The 23,876-nt window shown below is 53.0% G+C and overlaps 1 protein-coding gene across 3 annotated transcripts in view; it reads left to right on the forward strand.

The window, feature by feature from the left end:
• ST14 (ST14 transmembrane serine protease matriptase) overlaps nucleotides 1-23,235 on the forward strand; it is a 41,477-nt gene extending 18,242 nt beyond the window's left edge. For all 3 annotated transcript variants that reach the window (XM_020874684.2, XM_070457414.1, XM_070457415.1), the window contains exons 2-19: nucleotides 6,859-7,018; nucleotides 7,122-7,249; nucleotides 7,469-7,539; nucleotides 8,094-8,251; nucleotides 8,449-8,484; nucleotides 8,753-8,993; nucleotides 12,742-12,881; nucleotides 13,056-13,153; nucleotides 13,720-13,829; nucleotides 13,912-14,042; nucleotides 15,412-15,516; nucleotides 15,737-15,847; nucleotides 15,945-16,058; nucleotides 16,260-16,382; nucleotides 17,074-17,260; nucleotides 21,800-22,074; nucleotides 22,319-22,455; nucleotides 22,594-23,235. In XM_020874684.2, coding sequence (XP_020730343.2) covers nucleotides 6,862-7,018; nucleotides 7,122-7,249; nucleotides 7,469-7,539; nucleotides 8,094-8,251; nucleotides 8,449-8,484; nucleotides 8,753-8,993; nucleotides 12,742-12,881; nucleotides 13,056-13,153; nucleotides 13,720-13,829; nucleotides 13,912-14,042; nucleotides 15,412-15,516; nucleotides 15,737-15,847; nucleotides 15,945-16,058; nucleotides 16,260-16,382; nucleotides 17,074-17,260; nucleotides 21,800-22,074; nucleotides 22,319-22,455; nucleotides 22,594-22,755 — 2,484 coding nt within the window. In that variant the 5' untranslated portion in view covers nucleotides 6,859-6,861 and the 3' untranslated portion in view covers nucleotides 22,756-23,235. The remainder of the gene's footprint in view (nucleotides 1-6,858; nucleotides 7,019-7,121; nucleotides 7,250-7,468; nucleotides 7,540-8,093; nucleotides 8,252-8,448; nucleotides 8,485-8,752; nucleotides 8,994-12,741; nucleotides 12,882-13,055; nucleotides 13,154-13,719; nucleotides 13,830-13,911; nucleotides 14,043-15,411; nucleotides 15,517-15,736; nucleotides 15,848-15,944; nucleotides 16,059-16,259; nucleotides 16,383-17,073; nucleotides 17,261-21,799; nucleotides 22,075-22,318; nucleotides 22,456-22,593) is intronic.
• The last annotated feature ends 641 nt before the right edge of the window (nucleotides 23,236-23,876 follow it).

Consider the following 23,876-nt stretch of genomic DNA (forward strand, 5'->3'; position numbering starts at 1 on the left):
GATCCTCAGCTGCAGGAGCACATCACCAGGCATCACGTTGAGGGCGTTTTGCGGCCCCTCCCAGGACTCCCCGCGACTTCTTCAGCCTCAGCTTCATCCCTGGCCTTCCTAACAGATCACACCCAATGTTGGCCAAATGAGGAACAGTCTTAAAAAGGAGAGCCTGGTGTGAAGATTGATTTATTCCCTGTTTTGACTGGAGTCTCATGTGGATTTTGGGGTCATTACTGTCGTTTCTGTTGTTTGTAAACACGAGCACTTACCAGTAGCTGTTCTCCCGCAAGGACCATAATGACCTGCCAGCTGCAGCTGCTGGCTCTGGATCTGCTGGTCCCTGGAGCCGGTGGGAGAGCCGGCCTGGCGGGCGAGCAGCGGTCCCAGCCCATCCAGGGGAACCGGGCGAAGGGTGCTGCCCAGAGGCTTCTGAGGCTGACTTGGACACAGTTTTGCTTGCCAAGCATGTAGCTTTTAGCTCTGGTGAGTTTGGTACTTAACAGAAGTAGGGTGGCCACAAGGGTCTGTTGTTTAGTCACTCAGTCATGTCCAACTCTTTGCAACCCCATGGACTGTAGCCCTCCAGGCTCCTCTGTCCCGGATTCTCCAGGCAAGAATACTGGAGTTGGCTGCCGTTCCCTTCTCCAGGGGATCTTCCCTGATCCAGGAATCGAACCCACGTGTCCTGCGCTGGCAGGAGGATTCTTTACTACTGAGCCACCAGGGAAGCCCACAAGGATCTTTCCTATAACATCAAATAAAATATACCTTTCCCTTTTTACCATCTATAAATTCATTTTTTGGACAACCCCTGACTTTGGGGAGGATAGACATCATTTGCATTGGCGTGCTTTAAACCGGCAGAAAATATGGTATTCTCCAGGGCTTACATGTCTCTCCTCCTGGGTCTTTGGGTGGTGTCCCCCCATCTCTCCAGGAAGTCGGGTGGACACGGTGGCGATCTGATTTGCCCCAGTGTCCCGCTCCCTGGGTCATCCTCCAGGAGCTTCGTGTGCACCTGTGATGTCTGTCTGTTCTCCAGGCAGTCGTTGCTCACTCTCTTTTCTGAGTTGGCCTTGAGCCTCCAGGATCTGACTCAAGCCGGCTGGTGAGAAGAGGCCTTGAGCATTGTATGGCCTCTGTTTGTGGTAGGCCAGCGCCTGCTTCACAGCACAGCACTGGGTTTTATGTGTGCACCTGCAAACGTGTTTACTTTATGAAAGAGAAAGGAGCGGCCCAGGTGTGCATGCGCATCCTCACTCTTCCGTCGGATCTGTGGCCTGTAGAGGTGGTTGCACGTAGGGAGAAGGCTATGTTTGCCGTTGAGCCTGAGCTGGTGGGAACTGCCTGCCTCCTATTTCCCTGGGGGCCTCCCGGTCCCATGCATCTGTAAAATGCCAGCCACAAGGGTTGGTGTGGCTTGTCCCTCTTTGTTGTTTTACTGGCTTCACTCCCTCTGTGAAGCGGAGACATCACTTTGCCAACAAAGGTCCATAGAGTCAAAGCTATGGTTTTTCCAGTAGTCATGTACAGATGTAAGAGTTGGACCATAAAGAAGGCTGAGTGCTGAAGAACTGATGCTTTCAAATTGTGGTGTCGGAGAAGACTCTTGAGAGTCCTTTGGACAGCAAGGAGATCCAGCTAGTCAATTCTAAAGAAAATCTGTCCTGAATATTCACTGGAAGGACTGAAGCTGAAGCTTCAACACTTTGGCCAGCTGATGGGAAGAGCTGACTCATTAGAAAAGACCCTGATGCTGGGAAAGATTGAAGGCAAAAGGAGAAAAGGGTGACAGAGGTTGAGATGGTTTGATGACATCACCGACTCAATGGAGATGAGTTTGAGTCAACTCCAGGAGATGGTGAAGGACTGGGAAGCCTGGCCTGCTGCAGTCCATGGGGTCACAAAGAATCGGACACGACTTAGTGATGAACAACAGCAGCAAGACCTCCCTTGTGACTTTGGACAGGTCACTCCCTGTCTCTCAGCCTCAGTCTCTTTATCAGTAAAATGACTGGGTTAGGCAAGATGATCTCTCATATACCTGAAAATGGAGCCAAGAGTAGGGTAATAAAAGAGGTCATCTAGTTACTGATTAAACAGCATTTCTGGGCTGATCGGAGCCCAGGATTCACACTGCAGGGATGAACAGACTTAGGAGCCAGCCCGACCGCTGACACCGTGCTCCGCAGCCAGCCCGGGGTTGCCCCTGGCGTCCACTGTCCATGCTGTCAGCCACCTTTCCTTCCCAAGGAGTTTGCTTTCCCATTTCCCAGAATACTTGCTCCCCGAGTTCTGGATGCTGATCCAGGGAGGCCGAAGATGAAGGTCAAATCTGGAGCGCCACCTCGTGGCTGTGTGATCCCACAAAGTCATCCTTTCTCCCTGCCTTTCTGTAGAATGGTAGTGAGGATACCTGTCCTGAATGCTTTCTGGGTTGTTGTGGGGCTTGAGTAAGAAAACTGTTGTGAAGTTACCCTGTACGCTGAAAATAAACTGAATAAACTATTATTCTGTTACATTTCTTCCAACACATATAAACATAGACACACAGTTTGCTCAGAGTCTAGCTAAAGCCTTACTAGTTTTTCATTTTCCAGTATGTTTAGACAACCAAGGACCATTGGACATTTAAAGCAAACCTGCAACCTAGATGGGCAAAGACATGATTCTGAAGATCATATAAAAACAATCAAGTTGGGATCCTAAGAAAGAACAAGAAGGTGGTGAATTCATAGTATCGAAAAGACTATGGTTAAAAAAAGAACCATCTAAGAATAAAAGTCACTCTTGGAAATGAAATGCTTGACTTAAAAAAAAGATTTGTTGTCTTTGCAGTAAATCTCAAGATAAGGCGATATAAGTCCTTCAGTTTGTTCTTTTTCAGATCTTGTTGTGTACGAATTTCAGAAGCAGCTCATCAATTTCTGGAATAACCTGCTGAGGTTTTGATCAAGATAGTGTTCATGCTGTAGGCAACTGAAGAAACTATCTTGAGTCTTCCAACCCATGACCATGAAAGTTTGCTGGATTCATTTGTATCAATTTTTAGATTCCACATATAAGTGATATCATATGGTATTTGTCTGACTTACTTCACTCAGTATGATAATCCCTAGGTTCATCCATGTTGCTGCAAATGACAATATTTCATTCTTTTTTATGGCCGAGTAATATTCCATTGTATAAATATACTATATCTTCTTCATCCATTCATCTTTGGTCAGCATTTAGGTTGTTCCCGTATCTTGGCTACTGTGAATAGTGCTGCCCTGAACAGGGGAACATGTATCTTTTTGAGTTACAGTTTTATTCCAATATAGGCCCAGGTGTGATTGTGAGATCACATGGCAACTCTGTTTTTAGTGTTTTGAAGAATCTCCATACTGTTTTCAATAGTGGATGAAGCAGTTTACATTCCCACCAACAGGAAGAGGGTTTCCCTTTCTCCACACCTTGTTCAACATTTATTATTTATAGATTTTTGATGATGGCCATTCTGACCAGTAAATACCTGTGATACCTCATTGTAGTTTTGATTTGCAGTTCTCTAATAATTATCTAGGTTGAGCATCGTCTCATGTGCCTGTTGGCTATTCTTAGGCATTTCTTTGAAATGGCTGGTTCGGTGTTCTACCCATTTTTTGATTGAGGTGTTTGTTTTTTGTTACTGGGTTGTATGAGCTGTTCGGATATTTTGGAAATGAAGCCCTGGTTGGTCACATCATGCAATAGAGGATGTACTTTTAAACCTCGGTGTTCTGAAACTTCATCATGGTGTATTTTGTTATGTGTGCTTTTTCATTTATCTTTCTCATTATTCAGTGAGCCCTTTGAAGGGATACGACTCTTTAATACTTGGAAATATGCTTCTAGTATTTCTCTGGTAACGTCCTCTGCCAGACTCAGGAATGGGGCTCAGGTATTTATAGAGGATAAAGGTGAGACAGGGAAGGACATTATTAGAAATCTCCAGAGCCCCACCTCCACTCCAAACAAAAATGCTCCTACCCACACATCCTCTAGAAGGGATGGGAAATTGATTTCTTCAGACTCGAGGACACTGGGTGCCAGAGAGCTGCAGTGAGGGCGAAAACAGTCATAGGTCTCTTCTCTCCCATGTTCTGAATGCTAGTGGCTAGGTTTAAATTACCCCATCCCGGAGATTAGAAAATTATTCTCTACAGTAACTAAGCCATCCCATAGAAAAGATCTACGCAGCCTAGCAGTGGGGAGGGTCCATTAAAGTATCTGGCTAGTCACTGAATTGTGGCCCAAAGTGAAGCCACCTGTGGCCAGCCATGTCCACAGAGCTTCCAAACAACCTTTAGGACTTCATTCTTGAATCTGAGCAAATAGCCTCCTATTCTTAGGCATTTAAGGAAAGCCTTCAACACAAAAGAGAAAGTCAACAGCAGTTTCTCTATTGAGAAAAGTTATGCAATAGAAATATCAGGATGAGAAGATTTTTGCATCCAAAAGTCAGAGAACAAGTCAGAACTTTTGGAGATGAAAGTTTTGATAGCAGAAGTGAAAAACTCAGTAGAAAGATTAAAACCCAAGATGAATAATAGTAGCAGAGAAAGGATAAATAAAGGATCCATATAGTAGGACTTATCGAAAGAGAAAAGAGAAGATAAAGGGGAGAACATAATCTAAAATAACACAGGAAACTTTCCCAGACTGAAAGATATGACTTTCCAAGCTCAAAGGGCAGATGGAGAGCTTAGCATTGTGAAGTTGAAAGACTCAATTCCGAGCACTTCCTCAAGATTTTCAGAGAAAGACAACAAATTACGAATAAAAAATGATGGATTTTTACTATTATCTTATTTCTGCAAAGCATAATTAAAACTGTAGAACACTGGGGACTTCAAAATTCTAAGTGAAAATTATTTGAATTATACCTAGCCCAGACATCAACAAACATGAGTACAGAGTTAAGGTCCTTCTGAAACATACAAAGTTGCAAGAAATGTCCGTCTCTAGAAACTACTGAAGTATGTGTCCACCAAAATGAAGTAAGCCAACAGAAATGAAGACATGGAATCCAGGAAATAGGGGTTTTAATGCAAGAGGGAATTGGAAGTTCCCTGGTAGTCCAGTGGTTAGGACTCGATGCTTTCATTGCCATGACCCTGGGTTCAATTCCTGGTCGGGGAACTATAATCCTAAAAGTCACAGATGCTATCCACCCAAGAGGAAGTTGAATTCAGGAACTCCCCAGAGTCATGGTGGTGGGGGAAGTTCCAGACAGCAGCTACGGGAAAGGACAGAGTACCTCCAAGAGGAAAATGAAATGAGAGGTTCTTTGACAGAGTTTATGTGGAAGGTGAGAAGAACGTTACAGAGCGCTTAGGTTGTATGGAAAGACTTAGATATATGTGAAAAAGAGAAAAAAAAAACCCGAGTAAATGAATATTCACAGCAGGAAAAACAAATCAATTGTAGTGAGAAGGAAACTATAGTGAACAATATTCTCAAGACTGATAATGAAAACATAAGAGTATGGATATAATTTTTTTTAAACTTTAGCTCTGTATCTTTTGGGAAGATGAGTGAAAGACAGAAGGAAGGACTTTGAAATACACATTACCGTAATATAAGTCAGCTGATTATATTTTATAGATGAATCGAGTTGGTGGTATTGGCATATTATTCAGAAAATATGGAGACAAATTCCAGAACAAGCAGGTTGAAAACATCTTAAGTGGTTGACTCTGGGGTGTGCTTCTTTTTTGTTTTTAAAATTTTACTTCGTTTTGAGATGTAATTTTGAGGGGCACAATGTTTTGGTTTGATGCGTTTATGTATTGTAGCATGATGGTCATGGTAGGGTTAGCTATGGGATGTATGTCTGGGTTTGATATTAGATAAAGTCACAAACATAACCCATTAGGAAATTAAATTCTAGATACAGGTACCCAAATGTGCAGGCGTGGGGAGAAACTCTCACAGCAGCGAGTAAGCCGTGCAATGATGTCTGAATGTGACAAACCAGGAAATGTCAGCTCAAGTACAAATATGACGTTCACACGAAAACAGCCACGTCTGAAAACAGTAAATGGGCACCTCTGTGGAATTTGGGGTGGGGCTTTTGCTTTTACGGCAAACCCTGTTGGAGTGGGCATGAGGCAGTTAACTCTGAAAGGGCACAGCCCCTCCCCAGGGTTTAGGGCGGCAGATAGCCTGTGTGCTGTAGGCAGATGAGTTTGCCTACCTGCCATCGCCTGCTGCAGACACCCCACCTCCGTGTCCGTAGTTGTGTCCCCTAGTCCTGGAGGCCCCCTCCCAACACCGTCCTATTTGTTGGAAGTTTCGTTTGTTTTTCATGCTCTTGCGTCTGAGCATGGACATGTGTGGATTCCAGTAGAGACCTGGCCTTCCCAGCTCACCATGGTGTCCTGGGCTGGGAGACTTCAGGCTCAAGGCAGAGAGACTTGTCCTGCCGTGGCACGGCAGAGATGACCGGGTTACTGCCTTTTTACTCTGGCTGGTTCCACACTGGTGGAGCAAGGATTGGGGTCAGTGTGTACAGTGCAGCTTGCCGGGTGGTGCTGAGGGGGTGATCCCTGGGATGGGCTGGCTCCTCCCACGCCTGGCCCTCCTCCCACGTCCGAGGTGACTCACGGAGGTGACAGTCTCCACTGACTGAGCTCAGACGGGCTGCTTGTTTCATTTTTATTTACACTCACAGTTCTCAGGCAGTGTGTGCCTGAGGATGCCCGGAGGGTAGGCCGCTGCTCCGGCCTCCCGGCTTTTCTGGCACAGGTGGACCCAAGAGCCTGGAGCTGTCCTTCCCCAGCGGGGCTGGCAGGGTGCAGAGCTGGGGGTTCTGACGGCCGTGCATTGATCTCTCTGCAGAATATGGATGGCTGTGAGGAGGGCGTGGAGTTCTTGCCGGCCAACAACAGCAGGAAGGTGGAGAAGGGCGGCCCGCGGCGGTGGGTGGTTCTGGTGGCCGTGCTGGCCGCCTTCCTGGCGCTGTCCCTCCTGGCGGGGCTCCTGGCGTGGCACTTCCAGGGTGAGTGACCCTCCTCGGGGGGGAGGGAGAGGAGACGGCAGGGTGCGCTCCCCGGGCTGGCTGAGGTCCCTCCTGACCACCGTCCTCCCCGGGTCTCTCGCAGACCGGAACGTGCGAGTCCAGAAGATCTTCAACGGCTACCTGAGTGTCCGGAACGAGAACTTCCTGGATGCCTACGAGAACTCTAACTCCACTGAGTTTGCGAACCTGGCCAAGAAGGTGAAGGAGGCGGTGAGTCCCGGCTCCCCAGCGCTGCTGTCGACTCTGGCACCCCCACCTCCGCCTGGCAGAAAGGAGGCCCATGCTGCCCTCAGACGTGTGACAGGGGCTCTCCAGCACCTGGGAAGGGGGCCCAGGTCCCAGGAGGGAGGGTGCGGCCTGGGCTGGGGGCTGGGGGCCGGGGTCCTTGGCGCTCTCTGGCCCGCCATCAGCCTCCTCTCCTTCCCTCAGCTGAAGTTCTTATACAGCGGGATCCCGGTCCTGGGCCCCTACTACAAGACGTCGACTGTGACCGCCTTCAGGTGGGTGCTGGGAGGGTTGGCGGGAAGGGGGGTCCGCTGCAGGGGGCAGGCAGGGTGTGGGGCCCGCCGGGGTGATGAGACCGTGAGGCCCTGCTTGAAGAGCCAAGATGCCCGCCAGTCCTTCTTCTGAGTTTATCCGGAAAGTACTTTAGATTTTGCTAGTCTCATTTAATCTTCTATGGAGGCAGTATGGCAGGCGGCACCATCAGCCCCTTTCAGGTTCAGGAAAGAGACTCGAGCTGTCAGTGCGCCCAGGCTAGAGGGAGAACCCACACTCCACTCCAGGCTTTCTGTCACTCCCGAGCCTGAGCTGCAACCCCAGCAAGTCTGGTTGGGTGTGAGACTATGAGAATCAAGGGCCCAGGCCTCTGGCTCAGGGGTCAGCAGGTGGGTGGGCATACTAGAGCCTAGGGCAGCATGGGGGGGACTGGCCTGGAGAAGGTCTCTTGGTGAGTGTCTCCTCCAGCCGGGAGGCTCTTAATCCTGCCCCGTCTTCACTGAGCACCCGGGAAGGTGTGGGCCCCGGGGTCTCAGGCTCTCCCCTCTCTCCCCAGCGAGGGCAGCGTCATCGCCTACTACTGGTCAGAGTTCGACATCCCCAAGCACCTGGTGAAGGAAGCCGAGCAGGCCATGGCGGAGAAGCGCATGGTCACAGTGCCGCCCCGAGCCCGTTCCATGAGCTCCTTCGTGATGACCTCGGTGGTGGCCTTCCGTGAGTGCAGGGGGCACCAGGGGTGGGTGTTGGTCCGGCCTGGAGCACGGCCTGCTCCTGGGCTGGTGTGGGGGCCTCAGCTCTCCCGGAGTCAGTGCCTGGGAGAAGAGACTGCGAGCCGGCCGGGCACCTCCCTCTAGGGGAATGAGGAAATGGACTGCATGAGTAAGTGCTTTCTTCTCCCTCTTGTTCTTCAGCCAGTGACCCCAGAATAGCACAGAACACCCAGGACAGTAAGTATCTGCCCTCCTCCCAAAGGAGAAGGGAAGCGATGTGGCCAGATGCCCGCTCAGTCAAGGGGGTCCCCCAGAGTCACACGTGGTGATGGCCAGCACATCCTTCTGCCTCTCTCAGGCCAGGACAAACCCCCTTCCTGGCCTCTCCTGGGTCCAGAGCAGCCTGGGGCACCTCAGAGAGGCCAGGCCTGGCTGCACCCCTGTGGGCGGGGGTCATGGTGGCTCTCCTGCCCAGTTCTGCCCTGTGTCCTCTTGCCCCGCACAGACAGCTGCAGCTTTGCCTTGCACGCCCAGGGCAGCGAGCCCACCCGCTTCAGCACGCCTGGCTTCCCCGACAGCCCCTACCCATCTCACGCCCGCTGCCAGTGGACGCTGCGGGGGGACGCTGACTCTGTGCTGAGCCTCACCTTCCGCAGCTTCGATGTCTCCACCTGCGATGAACGTGGCAGTGACTTGGTCATGGTGTATGACACCCTGAGCCCCGTGGAACCCCGGGCCGTGGTGCAGTGAGTGTCCCGGGCGAGTGGAGGTGGGCAGTGGGCTGCCCGTGGCGGGCTGAGCCTCCGGCATGACCGCTGTGGAGGTTGACGCTTCAGGCCACAGCCAACTTGCAGGCATCACAGAGCGGGGGTGGCGTGGTCCTCAGCATGAGCTGCAGGGGGCATCTAGAGGTGACTGTCAGCCTTGGCAAGGGTGCTGGAGGCCCATGGGTCCTTAGATGCTGGTGAGCAGGGTGCTCCTTTATCTGTCCTTTACCTGCCACTGTGAAGGTGCTGCCTACTACTGTATTTTTTTCTTTCTCTCTTTTTTATTTTTATTTTTGGCCACACCATAAGGCTTGCAGGATTTTAGTTCCCCAACCAGGGATTGAACCCAGGCCATGGCAGTGAAAATGCCAAGTCCTAGCTGCTGGACCACCAGGGAAGTTCCCCCTCCCCCAGCCCTTGCTATTGTGAATGAAGGTTTTATTGTTGCTCAGTGATGCCTAGGCCTACAGATGGGAGATGACTGCTGTTGAAAAGACAGTTTGTTACTCACAAGCTGACAGTTGCTGAGAGGAGGAGCCACACAGGGCGACAGGGCGCGGCACCAGGGTTGTTCAGGAAGCAGAGGGGCCTGGAGGATAACGTGGGCAAGAACCTTTGTGTGGATTCTGCAGGAAAGGCAAGGCAGAGTTACACCTTAGGATGGGTTGGTTTGAGTAACTCCAGCAGCCTCTGCAGCCTGGGGCCGTCTCCACTAGACTGGTACCTGGGCAATTAGGCGAGGTAGAAAGTGGTCTCCAGCAGAAGAGCCCCACAGAGAAGGTGTTGGGGTGTGGGCTCCGGTTTGTCTGCATGTAAAAGTCTTGCCCGAGTCTTTACTGTCTCGAGGGATTGACTAGCCCTGGGGGGCAGGGAGGGGGAAGGCTACCTTTCCAGGATTAGCAAGCCCCCAGGGGTCAGAGCATCAGAATTATAGGAAATAAAAAGGCATAATAGATACACATCACTGTATATAAAATACATAAGCACAGGGAACTATATTGAATATCTTGTAATAACCTATAATGGAAAAGAGTCCAAAATAGAACATATATATGTATAACTGAGTCACTTGGCTGTACACCAGAAACACTGTAAATCAACTACGCTTCAATTAGGAAAGGCCTAGAGGCTTTCCTGGTGGCTCAGTGGTAAAGAATCCACCTGCGATTGCAGGAGAGGGGTTCCATCCTTGGTCTGGGAAGATACCACGTGCTGCAGGGCAGTTGAACCCGTGCACCACAACTATTGAGCCTGTGCCCTGGAGCCCAGGACTCACAGCTGCCGAGCCCACGTGCCGCAGCTGCAGAAGCCCGTGCACCCTCAAGCCTCTGCTCTGCAGCAAGAGAAGCAAGCCCCTGCAGTGAGAAGCCTGTGCACCACAGCTGAAGAGCAGCTCCCGCTCTCCAAAACTAGAGAAAGCCCAAGCAAAAGCGACGAAGACCTAGCGCAGCCAAAAATGAAATAAATTATTTTAAAAAAGGCATAATACACCTGTTGGGGGGTGCTGAGGTGAATCAGAGTCTGCAGGTAGGGGTGAACTGCCTCCACTCAGCTCCCCCCGCCGCCTTGGACTTAGTGGACCGGAGCCTTTGATTGTTGTCTATAGAAATGAGCTGGACAGATGTTTTGTGATTAATAAGGGGCTAAACTTGAGGCCGAAACCCAGAGAGAGCCATCTGCTGCCACAGCTTTGCAGCCAGGACTTCTATCTAAACACCCCTTTCATGCCGGGTTTCTTTCTCTTTCTTTAACTGATCGTCTGTACAACCAGTAAGTACCTGGTCCTGAGAGGCCGAGGGTAGAACAGACATGCGCAGATAGAACAGACACCACTCATAATCTTACCATCTGGAAATGGTCACTGTTAAATGTGTGTTGTACCTTCTTGCAGGTTTTTTTTTGCTTTGTGTATTTATTTAAAAGTAGGATTATATGGCACACCTGGTCGCATTGTCTGCTGTGTAAAGATGAAGCTTGTTATGATGGCCCTCCCAGATGAGTGGCATGTCTGTGTCACTGTTAATGGTGGTGGTGTCGGTCAGCTCATATGCCATGCTCATTAGCAGTGAGGGCTCCGGTGCCCAAGTGACGAGTCTGAGATTCAGTCCTGCTGCTTTATTTGGTGGACGGAGATTTTTTCCATCATTGACTTATTCACTCATTTAAAAAATTAAAAAACATGTTTTATTTCATATTGGAGTGTGGTTGTTTACAGTGTTGTGTTCGTTTCAGGTGTAGAGCAAAGTGATTCAGCTATGCATATCTAGATCTCTTCTTTTTTCAGATTATTTTCCTATATAGGTTATTACAGAGTATAACCTATTAACCTATTCCGAGTATAGGTTAGTATAGTATAACCTATTACACTGTTAATAGTATATAAGTATATAAGTGATTCAGCTATGCATATCTATATCTATTCTTTTTTCAGATTATTTTCCTATATAGGTTATTACAGAGGATCAAGTAGAGTTCCCTGTGCTATACAGTAGGTCCTTGTTGATTATATATAGTGGTGTGTATCTGTTAATCCCAATCTCTTAATTTATCCCTCCCTCCCGTCCCTCTTTGGTAACCAGAAATTTCTTTTCTTTATCTGGGAGTCTCTTTCTGTTTTATAAATAAGTTCATTTGTATAATTGTTTTTAGATTCAACACATAAGTGATATCATAGGGTATTTTTGTTTCTCTGACTGATTTACTTCACTTAGGATGATGATCTCTAGGTCCATTTTGCTGGAAATGGCATTATTTCATTCCTTTTTGTGACTGAATGAATACTCCATTGTATGTACGTACTACATCTTCCTTATCCATTCATCTGTCAGTGGATATTTGGGTTGCTTCCACATTGTGGCTACTGTAAATAGTGCTGCTATGAACTTTCCGGTGCATGTATCTTTTCAAATTATGCTTTTCATCTTTTCTGGATATTTGCTCAGGAGTGAGATTGCTGGGTCATATGATAGCTCTATTTTTGTTTAGCTAAGGCCTCCATACTGTTTTCCATAGTGGCTGCACTAATTTACATTCCCATCAATAGTGTAGGAAGGATTCTTTTCTCCATACCTTCTCCAGTGTTTCCTGTTTGTAGACTTTTTGATGATGGCCATTCTGACCAGTGTGAGCTGATACCTCACTGTAGTTTTGATTTTCATTTCTCTAATATTTAGCTGTGTTGCGTATCCTTTCATGTGCTTTTTGGCCTTGTCTTATGTCTTCTTTGGAGAAATGTCTATTTAGATATTTTGCCCATTTTTTTATTGTTTCTTTTGTTTGTTTTTTGTTTTTGATATTGAGCTGCATGAGCTGTTTGTATATTTTGCAGATTAATCCCTTGTGGGTTGTATCACCTGCTAATATTATCTCCCATTCTATGTTTTTTCATTTAGTCCTGCCACGTATCAGCTGTGCAGTCTTGGGCAAGCTATTTCACCTGTTTCGCCTCTGTTTCCTTATCTGTAAAATGGGGTAATAGTATTTAATGGTTGTTGTGATGAATACTTGAGTTAATGGATATAGAAGCAGTAAGGACGGTGCCTGGCATATTCTTAGTAAGTGTTAGTGTTAACAGTTTCTGCTGTTAACTGCTTAGCGAGTCCTCTATCATTAGCTGTTCAGTGTTTCTGAGTTGTTTATAAACAAAGACAGTCTTATGAGGAGATCTTCACTTAAATGGCTGCTGGGATTCTGTGTCTCCCATAACACTCCCCCTTCTGCCCCGCAGGCTGTGTGGGACCTACCCTCCCTCCTACAACCTGACCTTCCTCTCCTCCCAGAACGTCCTGCTCATCACGCTGGTGACCAGCACCAAGCGCAGGCACCCCGGCTTCGAGGCTGTGTTCTTCCAGCTGCCCCGGATGAGCAGTAAGAGGCGGCCCAGGCGGGGACAGGCCTCGGGGCTGTGGGGTTTGAAGCTCAGGCCCTCCTGGAAGTGGGGCGTCTGGTGCCCAGGCTTGAGGGAGGCCGGCCGGCTCCTCAGGGCCCCTTGCCCTCCTGGGACCTCAGTCGTCACATGCGTCTCTCTGCCTTTCCTTCCAGGCTGTGGAGGCTACTTGCGGGCAGCCCAGGGGACATTTAACAGCCCCTACTATCCAGGCCACTACCCGCCCAATGTCAACTGTACCTGGCACATTGAGGTGGGAGCTGTGTGCTGTGGGGGGTTAGAGAAGCTGGTTGAGGGGTAGATGGGGGGAGGAAAGGGGAAGGGGTTGGGGGTGCTCCAGGGAGGCAGGAGAGAGGGCAGTGAGCACCTTTGGCCACTCCTAAGGGGTGTGTGTGGAGGCTGTGGGCGGGGTAGTTTTCAAAGCAGCGTCCAGCAGACCCAAACTCAACCCCTCCTGTGGCCGGTGCCTGCCGGAGGGACCCGGGTCTGGGATGCAGCTGGCTCTGGGACCTCCTAGAGGAGCTGTGGGGACAGCGAGTGCCATGCAGAGGAGGACACACTCACTGGATGGCAGGAGACGCTCGCTGTCCAGTCAGTGATGTGGGAGAACTGCCCAGCCTTCTTTAGAACACCACAGTGTGTGTGCTGCTGGCGAGTCGGGAGGGGCTTCCTTCCAGCTCCCTCCTGCCGTGTCCTCACTGCCCTGCAGGCGGGTGGGCAGGCAGGCAGGTGGGAGGAAAGAACCCCTCCCTTCCCCCCCAGCCCAGGAAAGAGGGAGGCTGTGCAGAATCAGGCCCACAGCAGCATCTTTCTCTGCAGGTGCCCAGCAACAAAAACGTGAAAGTGCGCTTCAAAGCCTTCTTCCTGCAGGAGCCCAATGTCCCAGTGGGCTCCTGCACCAAGGATTACGTGGAGATCAACGGGGAGAAGTGAGTGCCAGGGGAGGGTGAGTGGGGGTGCCCCAGCCCCGGGTGGATCCTCTTCCTCCGCTGAGCTGCCCGCCGCCCCCAGGTACTGCGGAGAGAGGCCGCAGTTTGTCGCCAGCAGCAGAAGCAACAAGATCACCGTCCACTTCCACTCGGACCAGTCCTACACCGACACCGGATTCCTGGCAGAGTTCCTGTCCTTCGATGCCCATGACCGTGAGTATCGTGCTCAGGAAGCGGGGCCTGGCTGGAGGGGCGACCCGAGATTGGCCGTCCGTTCTGCATCTCATTGGCATTTCTGACGCTGAGCCACCAGACCCCGTAGGGTGCATCTCAGTCATTGCAGTAGCTTTTTGAGAAAAAAAGAGGCAACAGTGACCTTAGGTCCCTGGGAGCAGCCCCTCAGGCCGGGGAACCCAAAGTGCCTTTGGGCCACTGTCCCTTTGGCTCTGCACCACTTTGAGAATCTGTGCTTGTCTCTGGCCTTTCAGCAGCTGTCAGATGAATAGCATGCTTTTGAGACAGCACACTGAGGCATGGATCATCGCATGAACCACTCCTAGCTCTGAGAATTGTGAGATCTCTACTGAAGAGATCTTAACTGTTTCCATGGCCTTTAATTTCACTGTCTGCTGTGAATATCAGTTTTTCTCTGTCCACAGTGGGGTTTTTTGTTTGTTTGAACCTTGTATCATAGAATAGGGCTTCCCAGGTGGCTACCAATGGTCAAGAAACTGCCAATGCAGGAGATGCAGGTTCAATCCCTGGTCTGAGAAGATCCCCTGGAGAAGGAAATGGCAACCCACTGCAGTATTCATGGCTGGGAAGTCCTATGGAGTGAGGAGCCTGGCAGGCTGCAGTCCATGTCGTCGCAGAGTGGAACACGACTTAGCTAGTAAACAATAACAAATCATAGAATAACCTTTTGGAAGACACTTTAACTGCACACAAGCATCCAAATTTAAGTTCACATTCAGCTGCATGGCTCACCACCCGAAGTGTAATCAGATGAGCAAACCCCTTTGGTAAGTGACAAAGCTACTTGTGCAGAGAAAGGGAAACAGGTTCCTCTCAATTTGTCCTCTGCCCGATGACATCAGTTGTCAGACACATCCTAGTTTCAGACACGTTCAAGTGTGGAAACATCTTAGAATTAAGGAGATCCAGCGATTCCCAGTGCCTGGGGGAGGACACGCATGTCATCTGTCTGCTGAGTGGCTGCTGCTCTGGGTTGCCGATGGGGAGCCTGGTGCTTGGGGTCATGGCCGGCTAAGGACACAGGGCAGTAGAAATCAGTGCACACCTGCCGGCCTCTCTCTGCTCTTCCCGGGGCCTCCTGGTCATGGGGGCCAGGAGGGACCTCAACCAGCGCCTTCCCCACCTTCTCCGGCCGCCACACCGGTTGTAGGAACCCCTTGCCAGAGCTCAGTGGGCCTGGAGACCCCCAGCTGCAGCCTCACTCCTCTGAACTGGGGGCTGGGCTGGGAGGTCTCTGGCACCCAGAGCGGCTGGCTGCAAGGTCAGGAAGCCAGCAGTCGAGGTGATGGGGGTGGCTGTGGACTTCAGGCCTACCCTCTGCCCGCAGCGTGCCCAGGCAGTTTCATGTGTAACACGGGGCGGTGTATCCGGAAGGAACTTCGCTGTGATGGCTGGGCCGACTGCACTGACTACAGTGATGAGCTCGACTGCAGTGAGTCCCCTGGCGTCCTCTGCCCGCTCTGTGCCCGGCTTCTGCCTGCGACCCCGAGCGGGAAGGCCCCAGCTGGGGGGGTGGGGGTCGTTCCTGTCCTTTGCAGCCCATGGCGCTGAGTCAGCCTCCACAACTGGGCGGGATGGGATCCCCAGGGGCGCGCGGCGAGTGGCTGAGTACCGAGTGAGCCTGGCATCTAACTGCCTGCCCGCCCCTCCAGAGTGCAACGCCACCTACCAGTTCACGTGCAGGGACAAGTTCTGCAAGCCCCTGTTCTGGGTCTGTGACTCCGTGAAGGACTGTGAGGACGGCAGCGACGAGGAGGGCTGCAGTGAGCGTGGCCGGGGGCGGGCTGGGGGGTCTCTGCCCAGCTCCCCGTGGCCTTGCTGCTGGCCCTCGAGTCCCTGCTGAGTCCCTGTGCTCCCCAGGCTGCCCGCCCGATGCCTTCAAGTGTGACAACGGGAGGTGCCTCCCTCAGAGCCAGCAGTGTGACAGGAAGGACGACTGTGGCGACGGGTCCGATGAGGCCAAGTGCCAAGACGGTGAGGCCGGGGCCCGCCTCCCACAGGGTCACTCAATGTGGAGCATGATGAGAAAGGGTGTCAGCTGGGAGAGAATCGTCCAGAAGGGCCAGGAGGAGAGTGGGTGTCACTGTGGGTGGGTGGGGCAGGCCTAAGAGAGGGGCATCAGGTCGGGTGCCCCAGAGAATGGATTGCCTCCCCTATGTCCTCCTGCTCGAACAGTGAAAGTCGTCACCTGCACCAAACACACCTACCGCTGCCTCAACGGGCTCTGTGTGGACAAGAGCAACCCCCAGTGTGACGGGAACGAGGACTGTGCTGATGGCTCGGATGAGAAGGACTGTGGTGAGCAGGGCTGCTGCGTACAGTTGTGCAGGTTCACTGAGCAAGGCGCATACAGAGGCAGAAATCACACCAGGGCCTCACTCACCCAGCTGTGTCCCGGGGAGAGGATGTGTCTGCCTGGAGGAAAGGATGACTTTGCTGACTGGCACCCAGGTGCTGTCTCACCGGCAGCTCTGATCCTAGAGACAAGGCCCAGGGCAGCTAGTATGTCAGGCCTCTGTGGCCGGGCTGCAGTGCTGGGCTGACTCCTGCTTTGTAGACCTGGCCATGGGGGCAAGGCCGGGCTTCTCCATGCTACCTGGAGGAGAGAGCACAGCTCCTGGAGCCCTGGGCAGGGTTCTGTCCACACCCTGCCCATATTTGCAGCCCCTTGCATATTTCAGAAGCGCTAGCCACAGGTTCAGTGTGTGCAGAGCTGGGCCCTTCTGACTTGCCGTCACCCATCGCTCTTGTCTCTGAGAGCTGTGTCCTTCAGCACCCAGTGAGGACATCTAGGCAAATGACACCCAAATTAAATCTCAGCAAACCAGCAGGGTCTGAAGGCCCGCGATGGCACCTGTGCAGGAGCTCAGGGGTGGGGAGTGAGGGTTTTGAGTCCGGGGCCAGGGAGAGGGGCCAGGAGGCTGGTCTAGCGGGGCTACCCCTGCCCCCCCCACTCCCACCCCATGACTCCTGCCTCTGGCTCTCCCAGACTGTGGGCGGCGGTCGTTCACCAGGCAGTCCCGAGTCGTCGGAGGTGAGAATTCAGACCAAGGCGAGTGGCCTTGGCAGGTGAGCCTCCACGCCCTGGGCCAAGGCCACCTGTGCGGGGCCTCTCTCATCTCCCCCAGCTGGATGGTGTCCGCCGCACACTGCTTCATCGACAACAGAGGATTCAGGTGGGTCACAGGCAGGAGCCAGGAGGCCTCTCCAGGGCCCTGAGTGGGGCCCCTCTGTGTTTCCTGGGGTGGAAAGGCCCTGTGTCTGTGAGTCCTGCCTAGGTGAGGCAGGAGCAGGACTGGAGGGGTGGGGCTTGGTAACGGAAACACTAAGTGTTTAGTGGGAGACCCTGCTTGTCCAGCGGGCTCTCAGTACCTCTTCTAAAAGCCAGGCGGGCAGGTCTCATGTGTGCCTGTCTTACAGAAGCAGAGGATCAGAGAGGTAAGGATATTTGCCTGAGGTTGTACAGCTGTTAAGCAGCAGAACCAGACTGTAGCCCCAGTGTGTGGATTCCTGAGCCTGAGCGGTCAGTGTCTGCAGGGTATGATCCCCCCTCAGGGCCCTCAGATCCACGGCCCAGCTCTAGGCTGCCAGGCTGCCATGGGCAAGTTTTCTGAGCCTGAGGCTCCTGGGGGCTCATGGTGATGCTGTGATTTGTAGGCTGAGAGGTGTGAGAAGGAAACATGAGGGTGACGATGAAGCGCTGAGCCCATGCTGGTGCCTGTGCAGACCCAAACCCACCCCGGGAAGGGTCACCAGGCACGTCACTGGGCCGAGCTGGCCTCTCAGGGCGGCTTAGCGGGAGCAGGCGGCCCGGGGCTGGGGCTCTTTGTGATTTGGGTCCAGCCCGCCCAGGCCATCGGCTGTGGGAGTGAGACTGAGGGCTCAGAGGGCCCCCCTCCCTCAGGCCCTTCCTGCCGGGCGCCAGCCTTCCAGCCCTGGGCAGCTGTGGGAGGAGGGGACCCAGGGTGATGGAGGAGGGTACCCAGGCTGCCACGGTCACCCTTTTGCAAAGAGAGAGAACGAGCACCATGGACTTTTGGGACAGGAAGGGCCCACAGCAGGAAGTAGGCCTGTGTCCAGATGGTGGGGCCTGACAGGTGCATGTGCTGGAGGGGTCCCAGCGGCCTGTGGGGGCTCGGGATCAGCGGTGGTCACCGGGCCTGGCTGGGTGGGTGAAACGTGGCCTGTCTTCTCACTATCACACTCCACACCACCCTGGGCAGAAGTGAGCTGCTTTCTTCTCGGGGTGGTGGGAACCTACTGAGGAAAGTTTAGAATGAACTTATCATTTTGGAATGTGGACAACTTGCAAAGACAGGACAGAATTCACTATACCACCCCCCACACATACTTTCCCTTGATGTTATCGTGCTGCGTTTGTGAGCTCCGAGAAACACACAGTTCCGTACTAGAAACTCGCCTCGGGGCTGCCCCAGGGCTCCTCTCCCGCCCCCCACCCCAGGTGCCAGTTTCATACCAGTGTCCTTTCTGCAGCAAGCGTCCGTCCAGGTGCCCCCTTAGCGTCTGCCGCCCTGTCTCCCCAGTCTCCTCTGTCCCGGACCGTTTCTCGGTCGTCTTTGTGTGTGTTTCGTGACCTGGACTGTCTGAAGGTCGGTGGGTGCTGACGTTGTTCTCATGGTTAGCCTGGGGTCATGAGTGTCTGGAAGACAGCCATGTCTTATCAGCAGGTAAATGATGTCACCGTGGCTGATCGCTGGTGATGCTCGGCTTGGTCATCTGGTTCAGAGGCTGATGCCAGTTTCCTCCACTCCCTCCCTGGATCTCCCTCTTCTGGTCTCTCTTCTTTGGAAGTGAGTCAGTTTGGCGTTGTTCTGTAAGGAGGATTTGTCCCTTCTCTCCCGTGTGTTTATTTAATCATCTGTTTATGTGTGCAGGGACTCGTGTGTGTATTGGTACCGTGTTGTGTGCTGTCTCTTGACTGTTGTGGGGCTGGCCAGTGGGAACTCTCCAGGCTGGCTCCTGGCTCCCTTTGACATGCCCCCCACTTCTTTTGTTCTCCTGAGCCACCTCCCTGCTGACACTGCTTGGTGCTCCATGCTCATCTTGTATTTTCCTGGCCCAGCCCCAGAGCTAGGTATTCCCCTGAGAAGAAGCCAAGATCAAGCACTGTGCACCCCCTTGGTTACCGCAGTCCTATTTCCACCCTGTTTCAGCCGGGTGAGCTGGGAAGTGCTTCCTGAAGCACCCGCCCCCAGGCCCTGGCTTCCCTGCTGCATCTTCTCATTTCTTGTTTCCTTTTCCTTCATCTTCTCCTGCTCAGCAGTCTCCCTTCTGTCGGTGAATGCACTCAGCACCATTGTTATCACTGGCTGGGAAGACACGGCTGAAGTAGACTTGGTCCCTGCTCTTACAGGTGTCCCGGGGCCGGGGGACAAGGTACACACCTGTGTACATGTGCACATGTGTGAGAGAGGCTGTCGAGGGCCCAGTGTGTGGGGTTAGAGCTCCCCTGAAGGCTGGGGAGCGTGACCGCTGGGGAGTGCCTGTGTGGGCAGGGTGTCCAGTCTGGTGTTGAAACGCGAGGGTGTTTGTCACTGGACCGGGTGACTCAGACCTTCCAGGTAAAGGCAGGGCTGTGAGCAGGGACAGGCAGGGGTGAAGTATGCTAGGACCTGAAGTGCAGGTACTTTGCACACATTTTAAGTCAGCAGGTGACCCCAGGCTGTTCCTGGGAGGTAGCATCATGTGTCAAGAGCACAGGCTGCCGGGTTGAGTCGGTGGCCCATGACCACCTTGATGGGGTGTCTGGGGATAGGATGACTTAGCATGTCAGCCTCTGGAAGAGTGCTTGTTCTGGTTGACTGGTCGACCTCTGCTTTTTGACTCGGGCCTCAACGGGATGGGCTTACTGCAGGTGCTTCGTGCTGCTGTCAAGCTGTCTGCTGAGTTACCTCTTGACGCGTGACCTTCTTGATTCTTTCCCTGCCGGCCATCCAGCACGATGCACATGTGACGGTGCAGCATGCAGTGTCGCTCGCTGCCTCGACACGACCAGCGTTCTTCATGACCTTGCGGGGGCTTTCACACTTGGTCTTTTCTTCCCCTGCTTCTTTTTCTCTTGTCTTCTGGAAGTTCCAGGCCCTCTCTGCTGACTGACACCAAAGTCTTCCCAGATTCTTTCTTCTCTCAGACACTATACTCATCCATCGCGCGGGTCACATCTCAGCCGTGCTTCCCGAGACGTTCGCATACACCCTTCTGAGCCATTTCCTAGTTAGGTGCAGCCTTCATGGCGCTTCTGTCCTAAGTACAGCCACTGGTCTCCCCCAGGAACAAGGAAATCCTCCCACGTCACCACCATACAGTCATCACCCAGAAACAAGTGCATTGACATAGCACCATTAGCTGGCATATGGCCTGGTTTCTGAGTCCTCCAATTCTCCCGTTTTTTTTAAAAAGTCTAGGATCCAGTCAAGGGATATGCTTTGTTTTAGTTATTAGTTTTTTTTTTTTTTTTTTTAAAATTGGAGAGTAGTTGCTTTACAATGCTAGTCTCGTTAAGTGTAGAATAGTCTCTCCCAGCCTTTTAATTTTTGTTCTTTTATGGCATCACATTTTTGAGAAGTCCTAGCTGCTGTTCTGTAGAATGTCTCTTGATGTGGATTTTCCTGGTTGTTGCTTCATGAGGAGAGTTAGGTTCAATATTTTTTTGGTCAGGAAACGCTGCACAGGTGATGTGTTCTCAAGAAGTACACGAGTCCCCATCAATGGAGGACAGTTTGGAGAAAAGTCTGGTTACTTGGTTAGGGTGATGTCCACCAGCTTTCTCCATTATAAAGGTACTTCCCCCGTTGGTGTTTTTTGTTGCTTAGTCACTAAGACATGTCTGACTCTTTGAGGCCCTATGGACTGTAGCCCGCCAGGCTCCTCTGTCCATGGAGATTCTCCAGGCAAGCATACTGGAGTGGGTTGCCATGCCCTCCTCCCAGTTCAAGTTCTCCTCTTCTTCCACCTCTGCCTGCCGGCATCTCCCTGTCTCCCAGCAACAGCAGGGTCTTGTCCTTATGGGTTCAGTCCTCCTATGTGCCATGGTCAGAATTGCTGCATCCTTCTACCATCTACAAACCTGGGAGACAAAGTTTCATCTACTTTTCAGCACATTTGGTACTTAAAATATGTACCGCTGCACTAGAGAAGTACTTGGATTGATGTGCTATTTTCATCCTGCTTACTGTTGTTCAGTCGCCATGTCACGTCTCTGTCACCCCATGGACTGCAGCACGCCAGGCCCCCCTGTCCCTCACCATCTCTTAGAGTTTGCCCAAGTTCATATCCATTGAATCGGTGATGCCATCCAACCACCTCATCCTCTGTTGTCCCCTTTTCCTCCTGCCCGGACTCTTTCCCAGCATCAGGGTCTTTTCCAGTGAGTCGGTTGTTCGCATCAGGGGGCCAAAGTATTGGAGCTTCAGCTTCAGGATCAGTCCTTCCAGTGAATATTCAGGGTTCATTTCCTATGGGATTGATTAGTTTGATCTCCTTGCTGTCCAGGGGCCTCTCAAGAATCTCTCCGGGCAGGAAGGGTAGGTTAAGAAGGGGGATATTTTTAGTAGTGAGATAAGAGTGTATTGAGAGAGGGCAGCAGGAAGGAAGGCCTCTGAGCATTGTCTCCAAGTGGGTGCAGGCTTGGGGCGGGGCATCTGGCTGGGGTCCTGGCTCAGGCCTCCCTCTTGGGCCCTCGCTGCCCGCTGCAGGTACTCGGAACACAGCGTGTGGACGGCCTACCTGGGCCTGCATGACCAGAGCAAGCGCAGCGCCCCGGGGGTGCAGGAGCGCGGGCTGCAGCGCATCATCACGCACCCGTTCTTCAACGACTTCACCTACGACTACGACATCGCGCTGCTGCAACTGGACCGGCCGGTGGAGTACAGCGCCACCATCCGGCCCATCTGCCTGCCCGCGGCCGACCACACCTTCCCCACCGGCAAGGCCATCTGGGTCACCGGCTGGGGCCATACGCAGGAGGCCGGTGAGTGGGGGCCGAGGGTCTGCTCCCACCGCTGGGATTCGGGGGCTTCGTGTCTGTCCTTCTGTCCCTTCCTTTCCCACACGCCTTCCCAGGGTTCCCCCCCGCCCCCCGCGCTGGTCAGGACACCCTGACCACTGTGTCTGGCTGCGCAGCATCCCACCCAGCTCCGTGAGCCCTGGACCCGGGTCCTGCCTCCGTGGCCCAGCTTGGCGAGCTGCCCATGTCTGCCCTTGCTCCTCGGCAGGCCAGGGGGCTATGATCCTGCAGAAGGGCGAGATCCGGGTCATCAACCAGACCACTTGTGAGCACCTGCTGCCGCAGCAGATCACCCCACGCATGATTTGTGTGGGCTACCTCAGCGGCGGCGTGGACGCCTGCCAGGTGGGCGTGGTGCAGGGACGCAGGGGGCGGGGGGACGCGTGGGGACGTGGGGTGGGGCAGAGCTGGCATGGTGGGAGTGGGGTGGGGGGTGGCGACCATGGTGGAGGCACGCCTTTCCAAGGCCTGCTTTCTCCGCAGGGCGACTCCGGGGGCCCCCTGTCCAGCCCGGAGGCGGATGGGCGGATGTTTCAGGCTGGCGTGGTGAGCTGGGGCGAGGGCTGCGCGCAGAGGAACAAGCCCGGTGTGTACACGAGGCTCCCTGTGTTCCGGGACTGGATTAAAGAGCAGATCGGTGTATAGATGCGAGGTCCAGCCGCGGTCACCCCAGGTGCACACCTGTGGGCCGAGGACGGGATTGCTCCGCACGACCCCGCCTCGGGCCCCGGAACCCAGACTGTGAACTGATCCCCGAGACTGCGGATGGGGGGGGGTGCTCTCTTCCAGCTCAGCCTCGTAAGTGGGGGTGGGGGTGGGGGGTAAGACCCGGCTGTGCGGCGAGGACCCGGCTGTGCCGGGAGGCGCGTTGGAGGACGGAACCTCCCCGCTCCAAGCTGGCCTGCTTCGCTTGGTCCTGGAGCACGGAAGCAGCTGTCATGTGGCCTCTGGGACCCCTCGGTGGGGCTGGTGGCGCCCCCAGGGTCACAGTCTTCAGGAAGCCCAGGCCCAAAGGCCCTGGACGTCAGCCGGGTCCAGGATCAGAATGTCTTACCGGCTCCCAGGGTGGGGTTCACTGTGTGTATTTGTGTGTATAAGTAAAACGCTTTATTTCTTTTTAGGTAATTTTTTTTCTTATTGGACTTGATGGGCTCTTCTAGCTCCACTAGCAAGAAATTGGGTTTAAATTCTCCTCAGCCCAGATCCTAAAGGGTCGGGCTGAGAGCGGGGACCACAGTGCCCCGTGACCTCCCCAGGGCCAGCAGGGAGCTATGTTTCTGCTCTTATCTGAGGCTCCCCAGACGGGAGGGTGGGGGGAGGGTGTGAAGCACCCCAGGACAGGAGCCTCAGCGAAGTCCCAGGTGGTGAGGATGCTCCTGGGTTTGCATCAGCCCTTGGGCATCTCCTCTTGCCCTGTAAAGGTGGTTGGCTGAGGGAGGGAAGGGGAAGGTGTCTGTTGGAAGCGGGTGGGGACATGCTGCCAGGTCAGGTATCTGGTTGCCGGTCTGGGATTCCTTAGGGTGGCAATCAGGAACAGAGTTTGGAAAGCCACCAGATACCACTCAGATGATGAGATCAAACCCCAGAGCAGAATTTAAATATTTATCACCTGCGCTTACATCCTGGGATTACCTAGAAGGTGGTCCAAAGAGTCCTTGCAGAAGATGACAAACACGGGCACTGCCGCTGGGGAGGGACGTTGTCAGAGAGGTTTTGAGTGAGTGGCCCTTCCTCTAGGCCTGCGGGGTGGCCAGCCTCCGCCCCGG

Source organism: Odocoileus virginianus, chromosome 28 (genome assembly GCF_023699985.2).
Source record: "Odocoileus virginianus isolate 20LAN1187 ecotype Illinois chromosome 28, Ovbor_1.2, whole genome shotgun sequence".
Classification (NCBI taxonomy): Eukaryota; Metazoa; Chordata; class Mammalia; order Artiodactyla; family Cervidae; genus Odocoileus; species Odocoileus virginianus.